This window comes from Guillardia theta (genome assembly GCF_000315625.1).
Source record: "Guillardia theta CCMP2712 unplaced genomic scaffold GUITHscaffold_146, whole genome shotgun sequence".
Classification (NCBI taxonomy): domain Eukaryota; class Cryptophyceae; order Pyrenomonadales; family Geminigeraceae; genus Guillardia; species Guillardia theta.
In genome coordinates, this window is record NW_005434528.1 from 2,932 (window position 1) to 18,090 (window position 15,159).

Genomic DNA, 15,159 nt, shown 5'->3' on the forward strand with positions numbered 1-15,159 from the left:
CTGCTGGTACAGCGGGATCGGGTCGAAAGAGCAGCGAACAAGGCATCTGAGTACCTCAGTAGCCTTCAGGTCCTCCGCCTCCTCCTCCTCCTCTTGATGCTCCTTGTTTTGTTCGTCTTCATCCTCCCCTTCTCTCTCTTCCTTCCCCCTCTCTCTCCTTTTCTGACGGGAGTCTGGCAGGTGTTGAGCCCGGACAACCCATGCCGAGGAGGTTTCAAGAGGGCCAAGAGGAAGAGACCAACACACTTCCCCGGAGAGCAGGAGGTAGAGAAGGGGGAGGGGGGGAGAAGGGAGGGGAAAGAGTCGGAGATGTTTTCGGATCGGAGGAACAAGGAGGAAGGAGCAGAAGCGAGAGAAATGAATCGGGAGACAAGAGGGAGAAGGCGGAATGGAAGGATGAAAGGAGCAAAGAGGAGAGAGGAGAGGAGGCGGAAGAGAAGGAGGACAAGGAGGAGAAGGAGGAGGAGGAGGAGGAGTTCTATCAAGGGATGAGACGGCTAGCAGGAGTCTAACCGTCACATCGACGACGTTCGGATGGACTGGGTGGCTGACGCGATGATGGCGCTGATGGGACAGCGAAGAAGCTTGCTGGATAAGCACAACTGACAAGTCTAGAAAATATTTCCTCCTCCTCCTTTACCCCCTCTCACCCTCCCTCTCCATCCTCCTCCCCTTACTTGTACATTTTCATCGTTCAAAGCAGCTCCCTCGAAAGACTTGACTGGATAAGTGCATTCATTCGAGTCTTCCTATCACAGACGTAGTGACTCCTCTATCCAGCTGCTGCTGAGCAGATGCTGCTGAGATTGAAGTCTTGTTATCACAGATGCTGCTGCTGAGATTGAAGTCTTGTTATCACAGATGCTGCTGCTGAGATTGAAGTCTTGTTATCACAGATGCTGCTGAGATTGAAGTCTTGTTATCACAGATGCTGCTGCTGAGATTGAAGTCTTGTTATCACAGATGCTGCTGCTGAGATTGAAGTCTTGTTATCACAGATGCTGCTGCTGAGATTGAAGTCTTGTTATCACCTCCATGCTGCCCTGGTCTCTATTCCTCTCCCTGTCCCTTCCTCTCTCCATGCAGAGGAATAGTTCGGAACGAGAGAGAGACAAGACAGGATCAAGCTCTACCATCCTTCCCCTCCTTCTCTCCTCCCCCTCCTCCCCCTACACCTTCTCCCTTTCCTGTTCCCCTCCCACCTCTCTCCCTGGGTCTGAAGGGGATTTGTAGCAAAGTACCCCCTACTTGACCTCAAGTACCCCCTGTTTGCTACTTCAGTACCCCCTACTTGACCTGAAGTACCCCGTACTTGACCTGAAGTACCCCCTGTTTGCTACTTCAGTACCCCGTAATTGACCTCAAGTACCCCGTACTTGACCTCAAGTACCCCCTGTTTGCTACTTCAGTATCCCCTACTTGACCTCAAGTACCCCCTACTTGACCTCAAGTACCCCCTGTTTGCTACTTCAGTACCCCCTGTTTGTAGGTTAAGTACCCCTTTCTGCTGTTTGTCCATCAGGGTACATAACAGGACCTGACGCCCTCTCGTACGAGCATCGCTCTTCCTCCTCCTCCTTGCTATGATATCCATGTACTCACTCTTCCTCCTCCTCCTTGCTATGATAGCCATGTACAGCGAGAGCATCGTCTCCTATTCCCTTGCGCCCCAGCTTGCGTCCAGCTCCTACCACTACCTCAAAGCCTTCGCAGGCTTCAGCAGCAACAAGCTTGACAGCACGCGGAGGTTCCTAGCCTCTCTGCCCTGCGGCGACAACATCTTGAAGAGCAGCACCACAAACTCAACCAGCACAACTCCATGGCGCCGCACATCGCAGAATGTGGCAGCAGCAGCAGGAGGAGCTCTGGGTGGTGCGATGCTCGCCACAGCCGCTGCCGTGGCTGGAGTACAAGCCATCGGTTTCACCAGCACGGGCATCGCCGCAGGCAGCACGGCAGCGTCGATGATGTCAGCCTCAGCCGTCGCATCTGGAGGAGGCGTCGCGTCCATGGCATCAGGAGGAGTAGTAGCGGCGCTTCAGAGCATCGGCGCTACTGGCATGCTGGGACTGTCTGCTAGAGCTGCGTTAGCGTCTGCTAGTGCGATAGCCTGTAGCTCGGCGACGTACGGGAGCTACAGGACAGGCAGGTATGCGTACACCTGGTACTCTGAGCGGAGGGCGAGGCTGAAGAATCAGCAGCCGGACAAGGACCCGATCTCACAGTGAGAAGCTCCGGCTGGAGCAGCGAGCGAGTTGAATGTGTGTAGCTTGGTATGAGTAAAGAAGAGATACTAGTCGAGTGAAGCAGAGAAGCTTGCCTGACCGTGGTCTTGCTCATCAGCTCGATCTCACGCTCCGTTGGTGAGCCTCTTGCTTGCAAAGACGAGTGATGCTGGTCCTGAGGTGCGAACGACTTCGAGGAGGAGGCAGGGCAGGAAAAGCTGTAGATCCACTGCAAGTGAAGGAAAGAAGCAGAACCTGAGCTGCAGGCGACGATGCGTCAAAGGTGCAGGAGGTGAGAAAGGCAGCGAAGAAGTACCGAGTGAGCAGGACAAAACTGCTGCAGCGATGAAAGATGAGACGAGAGCGAGAAGAGAGTGTGAGAAAATCGACGAGAAAACATTTAGGGTAACCACGAAAAGAGAAAGGTCATCATGAAGACAAGCCGACAGTCATATGACTCTTCTTGTCTGCTGGAACTAGACTCTGAGGACTGCGCATGTCGACTTCAGCAACAAGGTCCTTAGAGCACCAGAGAGCTCTCAGGACCCTCCTCTTACTCTACCCTCCTCCATCCCTTTTTTCTGGCTCGAGCCTCTGATCGATGGGGTAGCGCAGACGAGCAAGGAGCTGGGCAGAGAGTCTGCGTATCGGGTTGAGCTCCGCTTGCGAGTAGGCGCTTGTGCACCCCTGGTTGAGCTCTGGCAGCGAGATGTTCCTGACGAGCTCGACCCGAGACGCGACCATCCCACTACTCGCGTAAGCGCCAAGAGTGGGAGCTGGGCATGTTGAAGCCCAAACAAGAACACTCAGATCAGCAGGAGAATATGCGATGATGTCGATTCTTACGCAGCACTGGTTGATCCATTTCGGAGTTGGCCCATCATTCAGCAAGAGATGCCAGACAAAAGCAAGATTGAATTTAGTCCCCATTGTCCCCTAGCGCATCATATGATATGATCCTTACGCGCTTATAGACAGATTCCATCCACCCAAGCCAGGAAAGAGTAGGAATTGCAAAGCAAATGTCAGCCAAATCGTCCCCTGAACCGCACATTTCGAGAAGATACTTACAAGCTATCCAGCCCAATCAGCAAGTTCACCAGACCAAAATCAATGCCAAATCACAAAAATATTGTCAGTCCAATCATCCCCTGAAAGCATACTTCATCATTGTTACTTACCGGCTATCCAGCCCAATCAACATCCCATCGGAGGATTAACCGTAAAAATTACGAAATTTGTCAGTCAATCATTCCTTGAGCGCATCATATGATATGACACTTACTCCCTATTCAGTCCATGCATGCAAGGCAAAACCAGGAATTTTCAAAATAAATATCAGTCCAATCATCCCCTGAACGAGCACATGCTGCACAGAATAATGCTTACCGCCTTCCGAATAATATCATGGCCATTCACGGCAGAGCGTGACAGATACGAAGTCAGATGATGCCAACTAGGAGCTATTCAAATTATGCATTTTGTGCTGTCGTTGGTACCAAGATCGACCATGATCTGGAGAAAAAGCAGTCAAAAGGAGGAAGTGAAGGAGCCGCCCAGAAAAGGAGTTGAATGATCGAAGGAACAGATGCGGGGGAGCAAAAGAAACATCTCCGTCATCAAGCATGTAACTGAAGGTATCAGCATCTCATCACAGCTGCTCCTTGCCTGGCATTTTTGGCAGTTGAACGGCATCGCGCCTCTCCCCGGCTGCTTCCCCCCCCACCCTTTGTTGCCACCCCGTGGGCCAGGAGGAGGTGAAGCTGCTAGCATTCTCTTGGTTTGTGCTGATGCCCTGTAAGATCATCCAGGTTGACGGCTGTTGCTACAACCTAAACAACAGCTTCAACCTGTCTGCCTGTCCAAACTGAAACTTGAGCGTCTGCAAACAAGTCTAACTCCCAGCCTCTCCCGCCACCAGCCTCATGTTGCAGCCTTCGACGCTTCATCGGCGCGGTAGTGATAAGGCGCGGAAAGAAGAAGAGAAAGTACAAGAGCAGCTGAATACATCAAGATCGCCATCAAGTGAAAAGACTATCATCTTGGCCGAAGAGCTTCAGAAACCATCGGTAGGCTTGATGGGAACCCAGAGTGCCTGAATTCCTCCCAGGCTTGCCAGGAGTTCAACGTCAAGACGATGAAACAAGATCTCAAAACGGCTCATGAAGAAGCGGAGGAATCCTTACGCAGATTCAAGTCTGAGAACCTTCAGCTCCAGAAGGGAAATGGAAAGCAGGGGCTGCAAGACATCGCTGTTGCCGTCAGGGCCATATGATCCTCCTCCTCTTCTCCCTCCTCCTCCACCCCCCTCTCCCTCCTCCTCCCACTACCTCCACCTCCACCTGCTCCTCTGGTCCTCAAGACTTTCAAACACAGCCCTCTTCCGGCTTGTCAGTACCCACCTACGTTTCCTTGCTGATTTTCATTCATATGATAAACACTCAACATTGCTTTAGTGGGGCAAGGAATAGCAGGGCAAGGGAGGTGAAGGTGAAATCAAGGATCAAGCTGATGGATATTTATTCATGCAAAGTACTCAAGCGAAGACCTGCAATCGAGATGAAAGCATGTCCTCTACTTCATGCCCTGGCTAGAGTTCAGTTCCCATAAGCACTCAATGCGAGACGAGACTATCTTGTTCCATCCCTTGACCCCTCTCTCAGTTTCATCGTCTCAACTTTGATCACCCTTGTATCTTGTACGGCTCAGACTTGTTGGTCTTCTGGTAGTCTTTTGCATGGTTTGAGTTCCAGGTGACGACTGAAGGCAGACAGGTGTAGGACAAGGTAATTCTGATGAAACCATCCACCTTGTACAAGTGTCCCTCTCCTTCCTCCACTTCCTTGGTCATGGCACAAAGATGAACCGCTACTAGATTCTCTTCTCCAAAATTCGCACATGCATTTTCCTTGTAGACAAGTGAACTCAGAAGTGTCGATGAATCCACCATTGGGACCCCCATCTTGCTACTCTTCCATATAGTTATGTGAAAATTGGATGCCTTCATCTCCAGCGTGACACCTGTTCCAGAGCTCTTCACGGCCTCACGCACGATACATGAGATGCTTGGTAAGAAGCCATCGTGCAGAACCTTGATCCAGAGAACTGGGTACCTGTTGCTGAACATGGAGAGGCCTTGGAGCTTGAGACAGCACACCGCCGTGCCCTTCCTATCCTTCATACACTCGACAATATCTTGGGCTCTTGCCTGCAGGGCCTGACGTACTCGTGACACAGCATCGTCGTCGGCACATCTTAATACAGCAAGGGTCACGTGCAGCTTGGTAAGTTTGCTCATTCCGTCTTTCATCGTCGGGTGTGCTGCTGTAAACCTCTGCTGGATCTGGGCAACTCGCTCCAAGACGCATGGATTAACGATCGGCAACGAAACAAAGTGAGTCCATTTCTTGACATGTTGGGGAGCTGCTTCTCCCACTCTCCTGAAAGAATTGGGGTATGAGAATCAAATCCACTCTTCATGCCAAGACATCAAAACTCACCTTGCTTCATATGAGCTACCGTAGCCTCTACCTCTGACATCCATTCTTTGCAGCATGACCTTTCCGGCGAAGCCCTCCTTGCCACTTCCTGCTAGTCTCGCAGAGACTCCTGCTCCTGCACCTGCTCCTGCTCCTGCACTGCTTCCAACTCCTCCATCAACCTGGCAGCGGACAATGTCCCTCCAGCTCCTTGTCTCCCATACCCTTGCCATGCTGTCCCCTGAGACCGAAGCAAAAGTCTTCTTGTCCGACTCCGTTCTTGGCACTTGCTCGGCTGTTCTTTGCAGCTCCTTCATTCCACTTCCTATTTGTCCCTCATGCTGGGCTCCTCCTACTTTCCCTTGAGGTTTGGCTTCGATCTCAGCTCCGCCTGGCCGGCATCGCCGTATGCTCTGCAGCATCCGATGCCTGTCTCCCTCTCTCATGCCTCCAGAGCTGCTCAGCGACACCTCCAGCGTCTCCGTCAACCTCAAGCGAGCATCGCTGCGAACGCTCTCAGATAGCTTTCTCCTTTCTCCAGGCGGTCTCGGAACCAGCATGCCAAGCTCCGTCAAGCTGCATGGTCCGTAAGTCGTGACGTGCATGATGATCTGGTCCATCCATGAAGTGGCGTGATCAGCTGAGGCCTGCTCGACCCCAGCTGATCCTCCACCTTCCAACCCAGGCGCTGAGGCAGACCTCTGTCCCTGCTTGACCTTTGACTTTCGCTGTTGGACTTGATTGACAGTTGGTTCCTGAACCTTGTCTTCGAGCTGTTTCTTGCAATGGTTGCATCCGTTCTGCCGGCAACATGCGCCAGTGTTATCAGTGTCATACACATCCTGCACTTTGAAAGACCTGTTCGTAACTCGACCATCCCCTGGACTTGGCGCACTGAGCACACCCAGGTCAGTTGACTCATTCAGCGTCATCTCTGTCTCTCGCAATCTGCTCAACTTACATTCTGCATCGGTTGTTTTCACAACAATATACAACAGCGCAGGGTCAGCACAACATTGAAGAGGAATTCAGAAACTTCTTACACAGCACTGAAAGCATGAAGCCAAGAAATTTGAAATGCAAGGAGAACGTCAGTTCCAAAAATATCTCAAAGCTATGTTTCATCATGATACTCACCCACTATGCGGCCCCACGCCCGAACCAGCCCATCATGCGACCCCAAACATGTCAAGGCAACAGAATGTCATTCCATCTTCATTCCTGACTGTATCGCTGAGTAAGAATACTCACCCACTATTCAAGCCAAGCCAGAAAGATTGTAAGCAAGGAAAGATCAGTACATAGCCTCCGATCGCATGTATGACGATACTCACATACTATCCAGACAGTATCCAAGTTGACAACAAGAACAATCGAAAACCCAAATGTCACCAACGTTCTCTTACTGGGTGATAGTTCAATTGGATACTCACTGCCTATCCAGCGACCGCAACAGAGAATTGATGAACAAGCGATTGGAACAAGACACACAAATCAGTTCATCTCTGAGCTCATCGTTTGTTATGCTACTTACTCCCTATCGGACAGATTTCATCCATTCACGTAAGCATATCAAAAAGCGTGATTAGTGACAACTGAAACATGTTCCAGTGAAAATACTCACTTCCTATCCAGCCCCGTCTCAGAGATCCATCCCAGTCACAAGAGACAACAAACCGATTCGCAACAACGACATGTCAGCCTCTACTCGCAATTCCCAATAGGGTACTTACTCCTCTCTATCCAGCCCGATAGCAATCGCATCCAAGTTGAAGATAGCGATGAGAACATGATGTTAGTTAGCCATAAATGAGCTGAAGCAAACAAAGGCACCGCCTACCAAACATAGCAGAGGAGATGAAAGGCGCGAAAAGTAAGCGCAAGACACAAAGTCAGATATTAGCAAGAAGGAATTCGAGAAAGTACGCAATTTCTGCCGGCATTGTTGTGAGGGCTGATCTCGATCTGGAGTGTTGTATGTAAGACCTTCAAGTTGCAGCATTGGGAGTAGGGTGCGCAGGAGCTGCGCATGGAGGAGGTGAAGGAGGTATGGTAGAAGGATCTCGAGAGCATAGAAGGTCTCTTCATCAAGCAAACAGGTGAGTCGGTCAATCCCTTCAGTTCCTCCCTTGCCTTGCAATCCATGCAGTTCCAACCCATGGCGCAATCCCTTCAATCTTTTCCGGGTTCTTTTGGTTATGTCATGAAGGGGGTGGTAGTACTACCCACCGCTTCAAGACTGACACTACCCACCCTGTCGTTGAGTTAGGATTTGTGGCAAAGTACCCCCTACTTGACCTCAAGTACCCCCTGTTTGCTCCCTCAGTACCCCCTACTTGAGCTCAAGTACCCCCAGTTTGCTACTTCAGTACCCCCTACTTGACCTCAAGTACCCCGTACTTGACCTCAAGTACCCCCTGTTTGCTACTTCAGTACCCCCTACTTGACCTCAAGTACCCTCTGTTTGCTACTTCAGTACCCCCTGTTTGTAGGTTAAGTACCCCTTTCTGCTGTTTGCCCACATAACAGGACCTGACGCCCTCTCGTACGAGCATCCCTGTTCCTCCTCCTCCTCGCTATGATATCCATGTACAGCGAGAGCATCGTCTCCTATTCCCTTGCGCCCCAGCTTGCGTCCAGCTCCTACCACTACCTCAAAGCCTTCGCAGGCTTCAGCAGCAACAAGCTTGACAGCACGCGGAGGTTCCTAGCCTCTCTACCCTGCGGCGACAACATCTTGAAGAGCAGCACCACAAACTCAACCAGCACAACTCCATGGCGCCGCACATCGCAGACTGTGGCAGCAGCAGCAGGAGGAGCTCTGGGTGGTGCGATGCTCGCCCCAGCCGCTGCCGTGGCTGGAGTACAAGCCATCGGTTTCACCAGCACGGGCATCGCCGCAGGCAGCACGGCAGCGTCGATGATGTCAGCCTCAGCCGTCGCGTCTGGAGGAGGCGTCGCGTCCATGGCATCAGGAGGAGTAGTAGCGGCGCTTCAGAGCATCGGCGCTACCGGCATGCTGGGACTGTCTGCTACAGCTGCGGTAGCGTCTGCTAGTGCGATAGCCTGTAGCTCGGCGGCGTACGGGAGCTACAGGACAGGCAGGTACGCGTACACCTGGTACTCTGAGCGGAGGGCGAGGCTGAAGAATCAGCAGCCGGACAAGGACCCGATCTCACAGTGAGAAGCTCCGGCTGGAGCAGCGAGCGAGTTGAATGTGTGTAGCTTGGTATGAGTAAAGAAGAGATACTAGTCGAGTGAAGCAGAGAAGCTTGCCTGACCGTGGTCTTGCTCATCAGCTCGATCTCGAGGCGGCAGCGGCAGCATCATGCTGGATAAAGCGACATCTTGGGTAAGACTGAGAGTGTCATAAGAGAGTATCGTAAGGGCATCAGGGCAGTCATATTGTGTGTCGCGGGGCTCTCCGACAAGAAGCATCTGTCACTGAGCAGAAGTACAGTTGATGGAAGCTAAAGAATCACTGCTGTCTTGTTGACTTGTCTTTACTGAATCATCTCTTGAGAGATACTCCGAAGATTTGTCTTTACGAATCAACGGAGTATCCTGAGATAGATGGATTGACAACAATACATGTGAAAACTTCATAATACAGAATGCTACATTTGCGTTGTGACTCACCTTCAGTATCTATCTTGCAGCCATGAGCAAACGTCTGTACATGACGACAACTGTCATCACGATACGCAGACTCTCTGCCAAGCTCCTTGCTCGTCTGCGCTACCCCATCGATCAGAGGCTCGAGCCAGAAAAAAGGGATGGAGGAGGGTAGAGTAAGAGGAGGGTCCTGAGAGCTCTCTGGTGCTCTAAGGACCTTGTTGCTGAAGTCGACATGCGCAGTCCTCAGAGTCTAGTTCCAGCAGACAAGAAGAGTTATATGACCGTCGGCTTGTCTTCATGATGACCTTTCTCTTTTCGTGGTTACCCTAAATGTTTTCTCGTCGATTTTCTCACACTCTCTTCTCGCTCTCGTCTCATCTTTCATCGCTGCAGCAGTTTTATCCTGCTCACTCGGTACTTCTTCGCTGCCTTTCTCACCTCCTGCACCTTTGACGCATCGTCGCCTGCAGCTCAGGTTCTGCTTCTTTCCTTCACTTGCAGTGGATTTACAGCTTTTCCTGCCCTGCCTCCTCCTCGAAGTCGTTCGCACCTCAGGACCAGCATCACTCGTCTTTGCAAGCAAGAGGCTCACCAACGGAGCGTGAGATCGAGCTGATGAGCAAGACCACGGTCAGGCAAGCTTCTCTGCTTCACTCGACTAGTATCTCTTCTTTACTCATACCAAGCTACACACATTCAACTCGCTCGCTGCTCCGGCTAGCCGGAGCTTCTCACTGCGAGATCGGGTCCTTGTCCGGCTGCTGATTCTTCAGCCTCGCCCTCCGCTCAGAGTACCAGGTGTACGCATACCTGCCTGTCCTGTAGCTCCCGTACGCTGCCGTACCGGCGACAGCAGCACCGACACACGCTACGGCAGCTGTAGCAGACAGTCCCAGCATGCCGGTAGCGCCGATGCTCTGAAGCGCCGCTACTACTCCTCCTGATGCCATGGACGCGACGCCTCCTCCAGATGCGACGGCTGAGGCTGACATCATCGACGCTGCCGTGCTGCCTGCAACGATGCCCGTGCTGGTGAAACCGATGGCTTGTACTCCAACCACGGCAGCGGCTGGGGCGAGCATCGCACCGCCCAGAGCTCCTCCTGCTGCTGCAGCCGCCGCTCCTGATGAGATCCCGGGCCCTGCACGTGCAGTGCTTTCAGTTGTGCCGTTGAGGTCTGTGTCCTCCCACTCCACGATCCATCCAGCTTGCAGCTCGTCGACCCCTTCAGACGCGTCTAGACAAGTCAAAGGTTTCTTCTCATCAGCATCAGCATAGAAGAGCGGTCCGTTGTCAAGCTTCTCGTCCTTCGGGCGCCAACCGAAAATGCGAACAAACTGCTTGTCTCTGACCTTGTAGGCAAGCGAACCATCGACTTCTCCGTTGAACGGCTCGAGTCGAACCTCTGGCAGGGCGTTGCCGGAGCCTTGCAGCATCGGAGCAGTCTTCTCAAGGGCTTGAGAAGTTTCTGGTGGGTTCATCTCGCCATGAGCTCTGTCGGTGTCGTGTGCATCAGGAGAGCTTGTCGGCGCCATGCCCTCTCCTCCTTTCGCCATGGATGGATGAGAACGTAGGATAGGTGGGTTGCAGTCCTGGTGTAAATAAGGGGTAGTCTGTGGGCAAACAGGGGGTACTGAAAAGTGTGGTGGTGGTTGGGGGGCGGGGGGGGTGGCGGGGGAGGGGGGAGGGGGGGGGACATTTATGACATGGGGAGGGAGGGGGTACTCTGAATGATTTTGAGGTGCAGACAGGGGGTACTCGTAGGATCAAGGACCCCTGGGTACTATTACCACCCCTCGATTTACGGTCCCCAACAAGTGCATGGGCAAACAGGGGGTACGGAAGCATAGGGTGGGGTCCAGGGGGTGGACCTCCACTAAGGGTGGGTGGTCGATGCAAACCCCTGCTGGCGATGACTATGGGGGCGTGCGGGGATAGCGAAGATGCGCGAGCGAGGAAGTGAAGTGAGAGGAGAGAGCTCTGAAAGCTGCGATGGATGGACGCCTTCCCTCGCATCACCAGCACAGAGCTTGCTGTGACCCACAAGCTGTTCGAAGCAGGTCGTCCTACGGGAGAACTCAGGATAGCTGCTCATCCTTCCTCCGCAGACCTGCAAAATCTCGTCAAGAAGATACAGAGATATGACGTGGACATCATGGTGGTGTTTGACCCGGCAAGGGGGAGGGAAGGGCCGGAGGCATCGCCAGGTACCTCACGACAAGAAGCATTAAGGACGCGCTTTACGGGTTACATACATGTAGATCGAATGCTCAAGGCGCCTCCGCTGGATCAGCATAAAGGTGCGGTGCAGTGATGTAGCTGAAGAGGCTGATTCTTGTATAGGCTAAGGCAAGGACTAGCGCTAGTGCTCCCTAAGGCAAGGACTAGCGCTAGTGCTCCCTAAGGCAAGGACTAGGGGTAGTGCTCCCTAAGCCAAGGACTAGCGCTAGTGCTCCCTAAGGCAAGGACTAGCGCTAGTGCTCCCTAAGGCAAGGACTAGCGCTAGTGCGTGCTCCCTAAGGCAAGGACTAGCGCTAGTGCTCCCTAAGGCAAGGACTAGCGCTAGTGCTCCCTAAGGCAAGGACTAGCGCTAGTGCTCCCTAAGGCAAGGACTAGCGCTAGTGCTCCCTAAGGCAAGGACTAGGGGTAGTGCTCCCTAAGCCAAGGACTAGCGCTAGTGCTCCCTAAGGCAAGGACTAGCGCTAGTGCTCTCTAAGGCAAGGACTAGCGCTAGTGCTCCCTAAGGCAAGGACTAGCGCTAGTGCTCCCTAAGGCAAGGACTAGCGCTAGTGCTCCCTAAGGCAAGGACTAGCGCTAGTGCTCCCTAAGGCAAGGACTAGCGCTAGTGCTCCCTAAGGCAAGGACTAGCGCTAGTGCTCCCTAAGGCAAGGACTAGCGCTAGTGCTCCCTAAGGCAAGGACTAGCGCTAGTGCGTGCTCCCTAAGGCAAGGACTAGCGCTAGTGCTCCCTAAGGCAAGGACTAGCGCTAGTGCTCCCTAAGGCAAGGACTAGCGCTAGTGCTCCCTAAGGCAAGGACTAGCGCTAGTGCTCCCTAAGGCAAGGACTAGGGGTAGTGCTCCCTAAGCCAAGGACTAGCGCTAGTGCTCCCTAAGGCAAGGACTAGCGCTAGTGCTCTCTAAGGCAAGGACTAGCGCTAGTGCTCCCTAAGGCAAGGACTAGCGCTAGTCCTCCCTAAGGCAAGGACTAGCGCTAGTGCTCCCTAAGGCAAGGACTAGCGCTAGTGCTCCCTAAGGCAAGGACTAGCACTAGTGCTCCCTAAGGCAAGGACTAGGGGTAGTGCTCCCTAAGGCAAGGACTAGCACTAGTGCTCCCTAAGGCAAGGACTAGCGCTAGTGCTCCCTAAGGCAAGGACTAGCGCTAGTGCTCCCTAAGGCAAGGACTAGCACTAGTGCTCCCTAAGGCAAGGACTAGCGCTAGTGCTCCCTAAGGCAAGGACTAGCGCTAGTGCTCCCTAAGGCAAGGACTAGCGCTAGTGCTCCCTAAGGCAAGGACTAGGGGTAGTGCTCCCTAAGGCAAGGACTAGCGCTAGTGCTCCCTAAGGCAAGGACTAGCGCTAGTGCTCCCTAAGGCAAGGACTAGCGCTAGTGCTCCCTAAGGCAAGGACTAGGGGTAGTGCTCCCTAAGGCAAGGACTAGCGCTAGTGCTCCCTAAGGCAAGGACTAGCGCTAGTGCTCCCTAAGGCAAGGACTAGCGCTAGTGCTCCCTAAGGCAAGGACTAGCGCTAGTGCTCCCTAAGGCAAGGACTAGCGCTAGTGCTCCCTAAGGCAAGGACTAGCGCTAGTGCTCCCTAAGGCAAGGACTAGCGCTAGTGCTCCCTAAGGCAAGGACTAGCGCTAGTGCTCCCTAAGGCAAGGACTAGCGCTAGTGCTCCCTAAGGCAAGGACTAGCGCTAGTGCTCCCTAAGGCAAGGACTAGCGCTAGTGCTCCCTAAGGCAAGGACTAGCGCTAGTGCTCCCTAAGGCAAGGACTAGCGCTAGTGCTCCCTAAGGCAAGGACTAGGGGTAGTGCTCCCTAAGGCAAGGACTAGCGCTAGTGCTCCCTAAGGCAAGGACTAGCACTAGTGCTCCCTAAGGCAAGGACTAGCGCTAGTGCTCCCTAAGGCAAGGACTAGCGCTAGTGCTCTCTAAGGCAAGGACTAGCGCTAGTGCTCCCTAAGGCAAGGACTAGCGCTAGTGCTCCCTAAGGCAAGGACTAGCACTAGTGCTCCCTAAGGCAAGGACTAGCGCTAGTGCTCCCTAAGGCAAGGACTAGGGGTAGTGCTCCCTAAGGCAAGGACTAGCGCTAGTGCTCCCTAAGGCAAGGACTAGCGCTAGTGCTCCCTAAGGCAAGGACTAGGGGTAGTGCTCCCTAAGGCAAGGACTAGCGCTAGTGCTCCCTAAGGCAAGGACTAGCACTAGTGCTCCCTAAGGCAAGGACTAGCGCTAGTGCTCTCTAAGGCAAGGACTAGCGCTAGTGCTCCCTAAGGCAAGGACTAGCACTAGTGCTCCCTAAGGCAAGGACTAGCACTAGTGCTCCCTAAGGCAAGGACTAGCGCTAGTGCTCCCTAAGGCAAGGACTAGCGCTAGTGCTCCCTAAGGCAAGGACTAGCGCTAGTGCTCCCTAAGGCAAGGACTAGCGCTAGTGCTCCCTAAGGCAAGGACTAGCGCTAGTGCTCCCTAAGGCAAGGACTAGCGGTGCTCCCCCCTAAGGCAAGGACTAGGGGTAGTGCTCTCTAAGGCAAGGACTAGCGCTAGTGCTCCCTAAGGCAAGGACTAGCGCTAGTGCTCTCTAAGGCAAGGACTAGCGCTAGTGCTCTCTAAGGCAAGGACTAGCGCTAGTGCTCCCTAAGGCAAGGACTAGCGCTAGTGCTCCCTAAGGCAAGGACTAGGGGTAGTGCTCCCTAAGGCAAGGACTAGCGCTAGTGCTCCCTAAGGCAAGGACTAGCGCTAGTGCTCCCTAAGGCAAGGACTAGGGGTAGTGCTCTCTAAGGCAAGGACTAGCGCTAGTGCTCCCTAAGGCAAGGACTAGCGCTAGTGCTCCCTAAGGCAAGGACTAGCGCTAGTGCTCCCTAAGGCAAGGACTAGGGGTAGTGCTCCCTAAGGCAAGGACTAGGGGTAGTGCTCCCTAAGGCAAGGACTAGCGCTAGTGCTCTCTAAGGCAAGGACTAGCGCTAGTGCTCCCTAAGGCAAGGACTAGCGCTAGTGCTCCCTAAGGCAAGGACTAGCGCTAGTGCTCCCTAAGGCAAGGACTAGCGCTAGTGCTCCCTAAGGCAAGGACTAGCGCTAGTGCTCCCTAAGGCAAGGACTAGGGGTAGTGCTCCCTAAGGCAAGGACTAGGGGTAGTGCTCCCTAAGGCAAGGACTAGCGCTAGTGCTCCCTAAGGCAAGGACTAGGGGTAGTGATCCTTGCTGCTCGAGCACACTCGCCTCGTCCGAGCTCTCGCTTCTTGCAAGCTTCTGCTCCGCTTCTGACCAGGAATGAGGAAACCACCCGTACTGATGAGGCTCTCTCGGCCACCAGGGGTCATCCTCTAGAGCACATCTAGCCGTTACATGCTATTGAGCCTAGCCTTGTCAAGTAAGCACAGGAGGAAGAAGTCATAAATCATGTCAGGAGAAAGATAGAAATAAGCATTAGGCACCAGATATGCTGGATAAGAGGAGATGAGGGTTCCTTGCTGTCTCTATGTTGGTACTCAGACGATTAATGATTGAGCTGATCCAGTCAAGCGGATCCAACAGCTTCTCCTCATCATCATCTCCATCTCCATCTCCATGATAATCATCATCATTCTCATCATCATCATCATCATCATCATCATCATCATCATCATCATCA

General features: G+C 53.2%; 6 protein-coding genes across 6 annotated transcripts; 3 read left to right on the forward strand and 3 right to left on the reverse strand.

The window, feature by feature from the left end:
• Positions 1-1,631: 1,631 nt before the first annotated feature.
• GUITHDRAFT_119396 (hypothetical protein) lies at positions 1,632-2,228 on the forward strand (the record flags this gene model as incomplete). Its single annotated transcript, XM_005821317.1, has 1 exon — positions 1,632-2,228. The coding sequence occupies one exon, from the start codon at positions 1,632-1,634 to the stop codon at positions 2,226-2,228; it is 597 nt and encodes a 198-aa protein (XP_005821374.1).
• Positions 2,229-2,783: 555 nt separating this feature from the next.
• On the reverse strand, positions 2,784-3,155 carry GUITHDRAFT_119397 (hypothetical protein; the record flags this gene model as incomplete). Its single annotated transcript, XM_005821318.1, has 1 exon — positions 2,784-3,155. The coding sequence occupies one exon, from the start codon at positions 3,153-3,155 to the stop codon at positions 2,784-2,786; it is 372 nt and encodes a 123-aa protein (XP_005821375.1).
• Positions 3,156-4,908: 1,753 nt separating this feature from the next.
• GUITHDRAFT_119398 (hypothetical protein) lies at positions 4,909-6,636 on the reverse strand (the record flags this gene model as incomplete). The annotated part of the gene is made up of 3 exons (XM_005821319.1): positions 4,909-5,665; positions 5,726-5,886; positions 5,929-6,636. The coding sequence occupies 3 exons, from the start codon at positions 6,634-6,636 to the stop codon at positions 4,909-4,911; spliced, it is 1,626 nt and encodes a 541-aa protein (XP_005821376.1).
• Positions 6,637-8,270: 1,634 nt separating this feature from the next.
• Positions 8,271-8,959, forward strand: GUITHDRAFT_155740 (hypothetical protein). Its single transcript, XM_005821320.1, has one exon. The coding sequence runs from the start codon at positions 8,283-8,285 to the stop codon at positions 8,886-8,888; it is 606 nt and encodes a 201-aa protein (XP_005821377.1). The 5' UTR covers positions 8,271-8,282; the 3' UTR covers positions 8,889-8,959.
• Positions 8,960-10,312: 1,353 nt separating this feature from the next.
• Positions 10,313-10,894, reverse strand: GUITHDRAFT_155741 (hypothetical protein; the record flags this gene model as incomplete). The annotated part of the gene is made up of 1 exon (XM_005821321.1): positions 10,313-10,894. A coding segment is annotated over exon 1 (341 nt), but the record flags the coding sequence as incomplete, so codon positions are not given.
• Positions 10,895-11,318: 424 nt separating this feature from the next.
• Positions 11,319-11,670, forward strand: GUITHDRAFT_119401 (hypothetical protein; the record flags this gene model as incomplete). Its single annotated transcript, XM_005821322.1, has 4 exons — positions 11,319-11,382; positions 11,431-11,529; positions 11,584-11,622; positions 11,666-11,670. 4 exons carry the CDS (start codon positions 11,319-11,321, stop codon positions 11,668-11,670), a joined length of 207 nt encoding a protein of 68 aa, XP_005821379.1.
• Positions 11,671-15,159: the final 3,489 nt, after the last annotated feature.

What these genes read in the sequence shown, in the direction of transcription:
- GUITHDRAFT_155740 (XM_005821320.1), top strand. Translation starts at nt 8,283, where the DNA reads ATGATATCCATGTACAGCGAGAGCATCGTCTCCTATTCCCTTGCGCCC.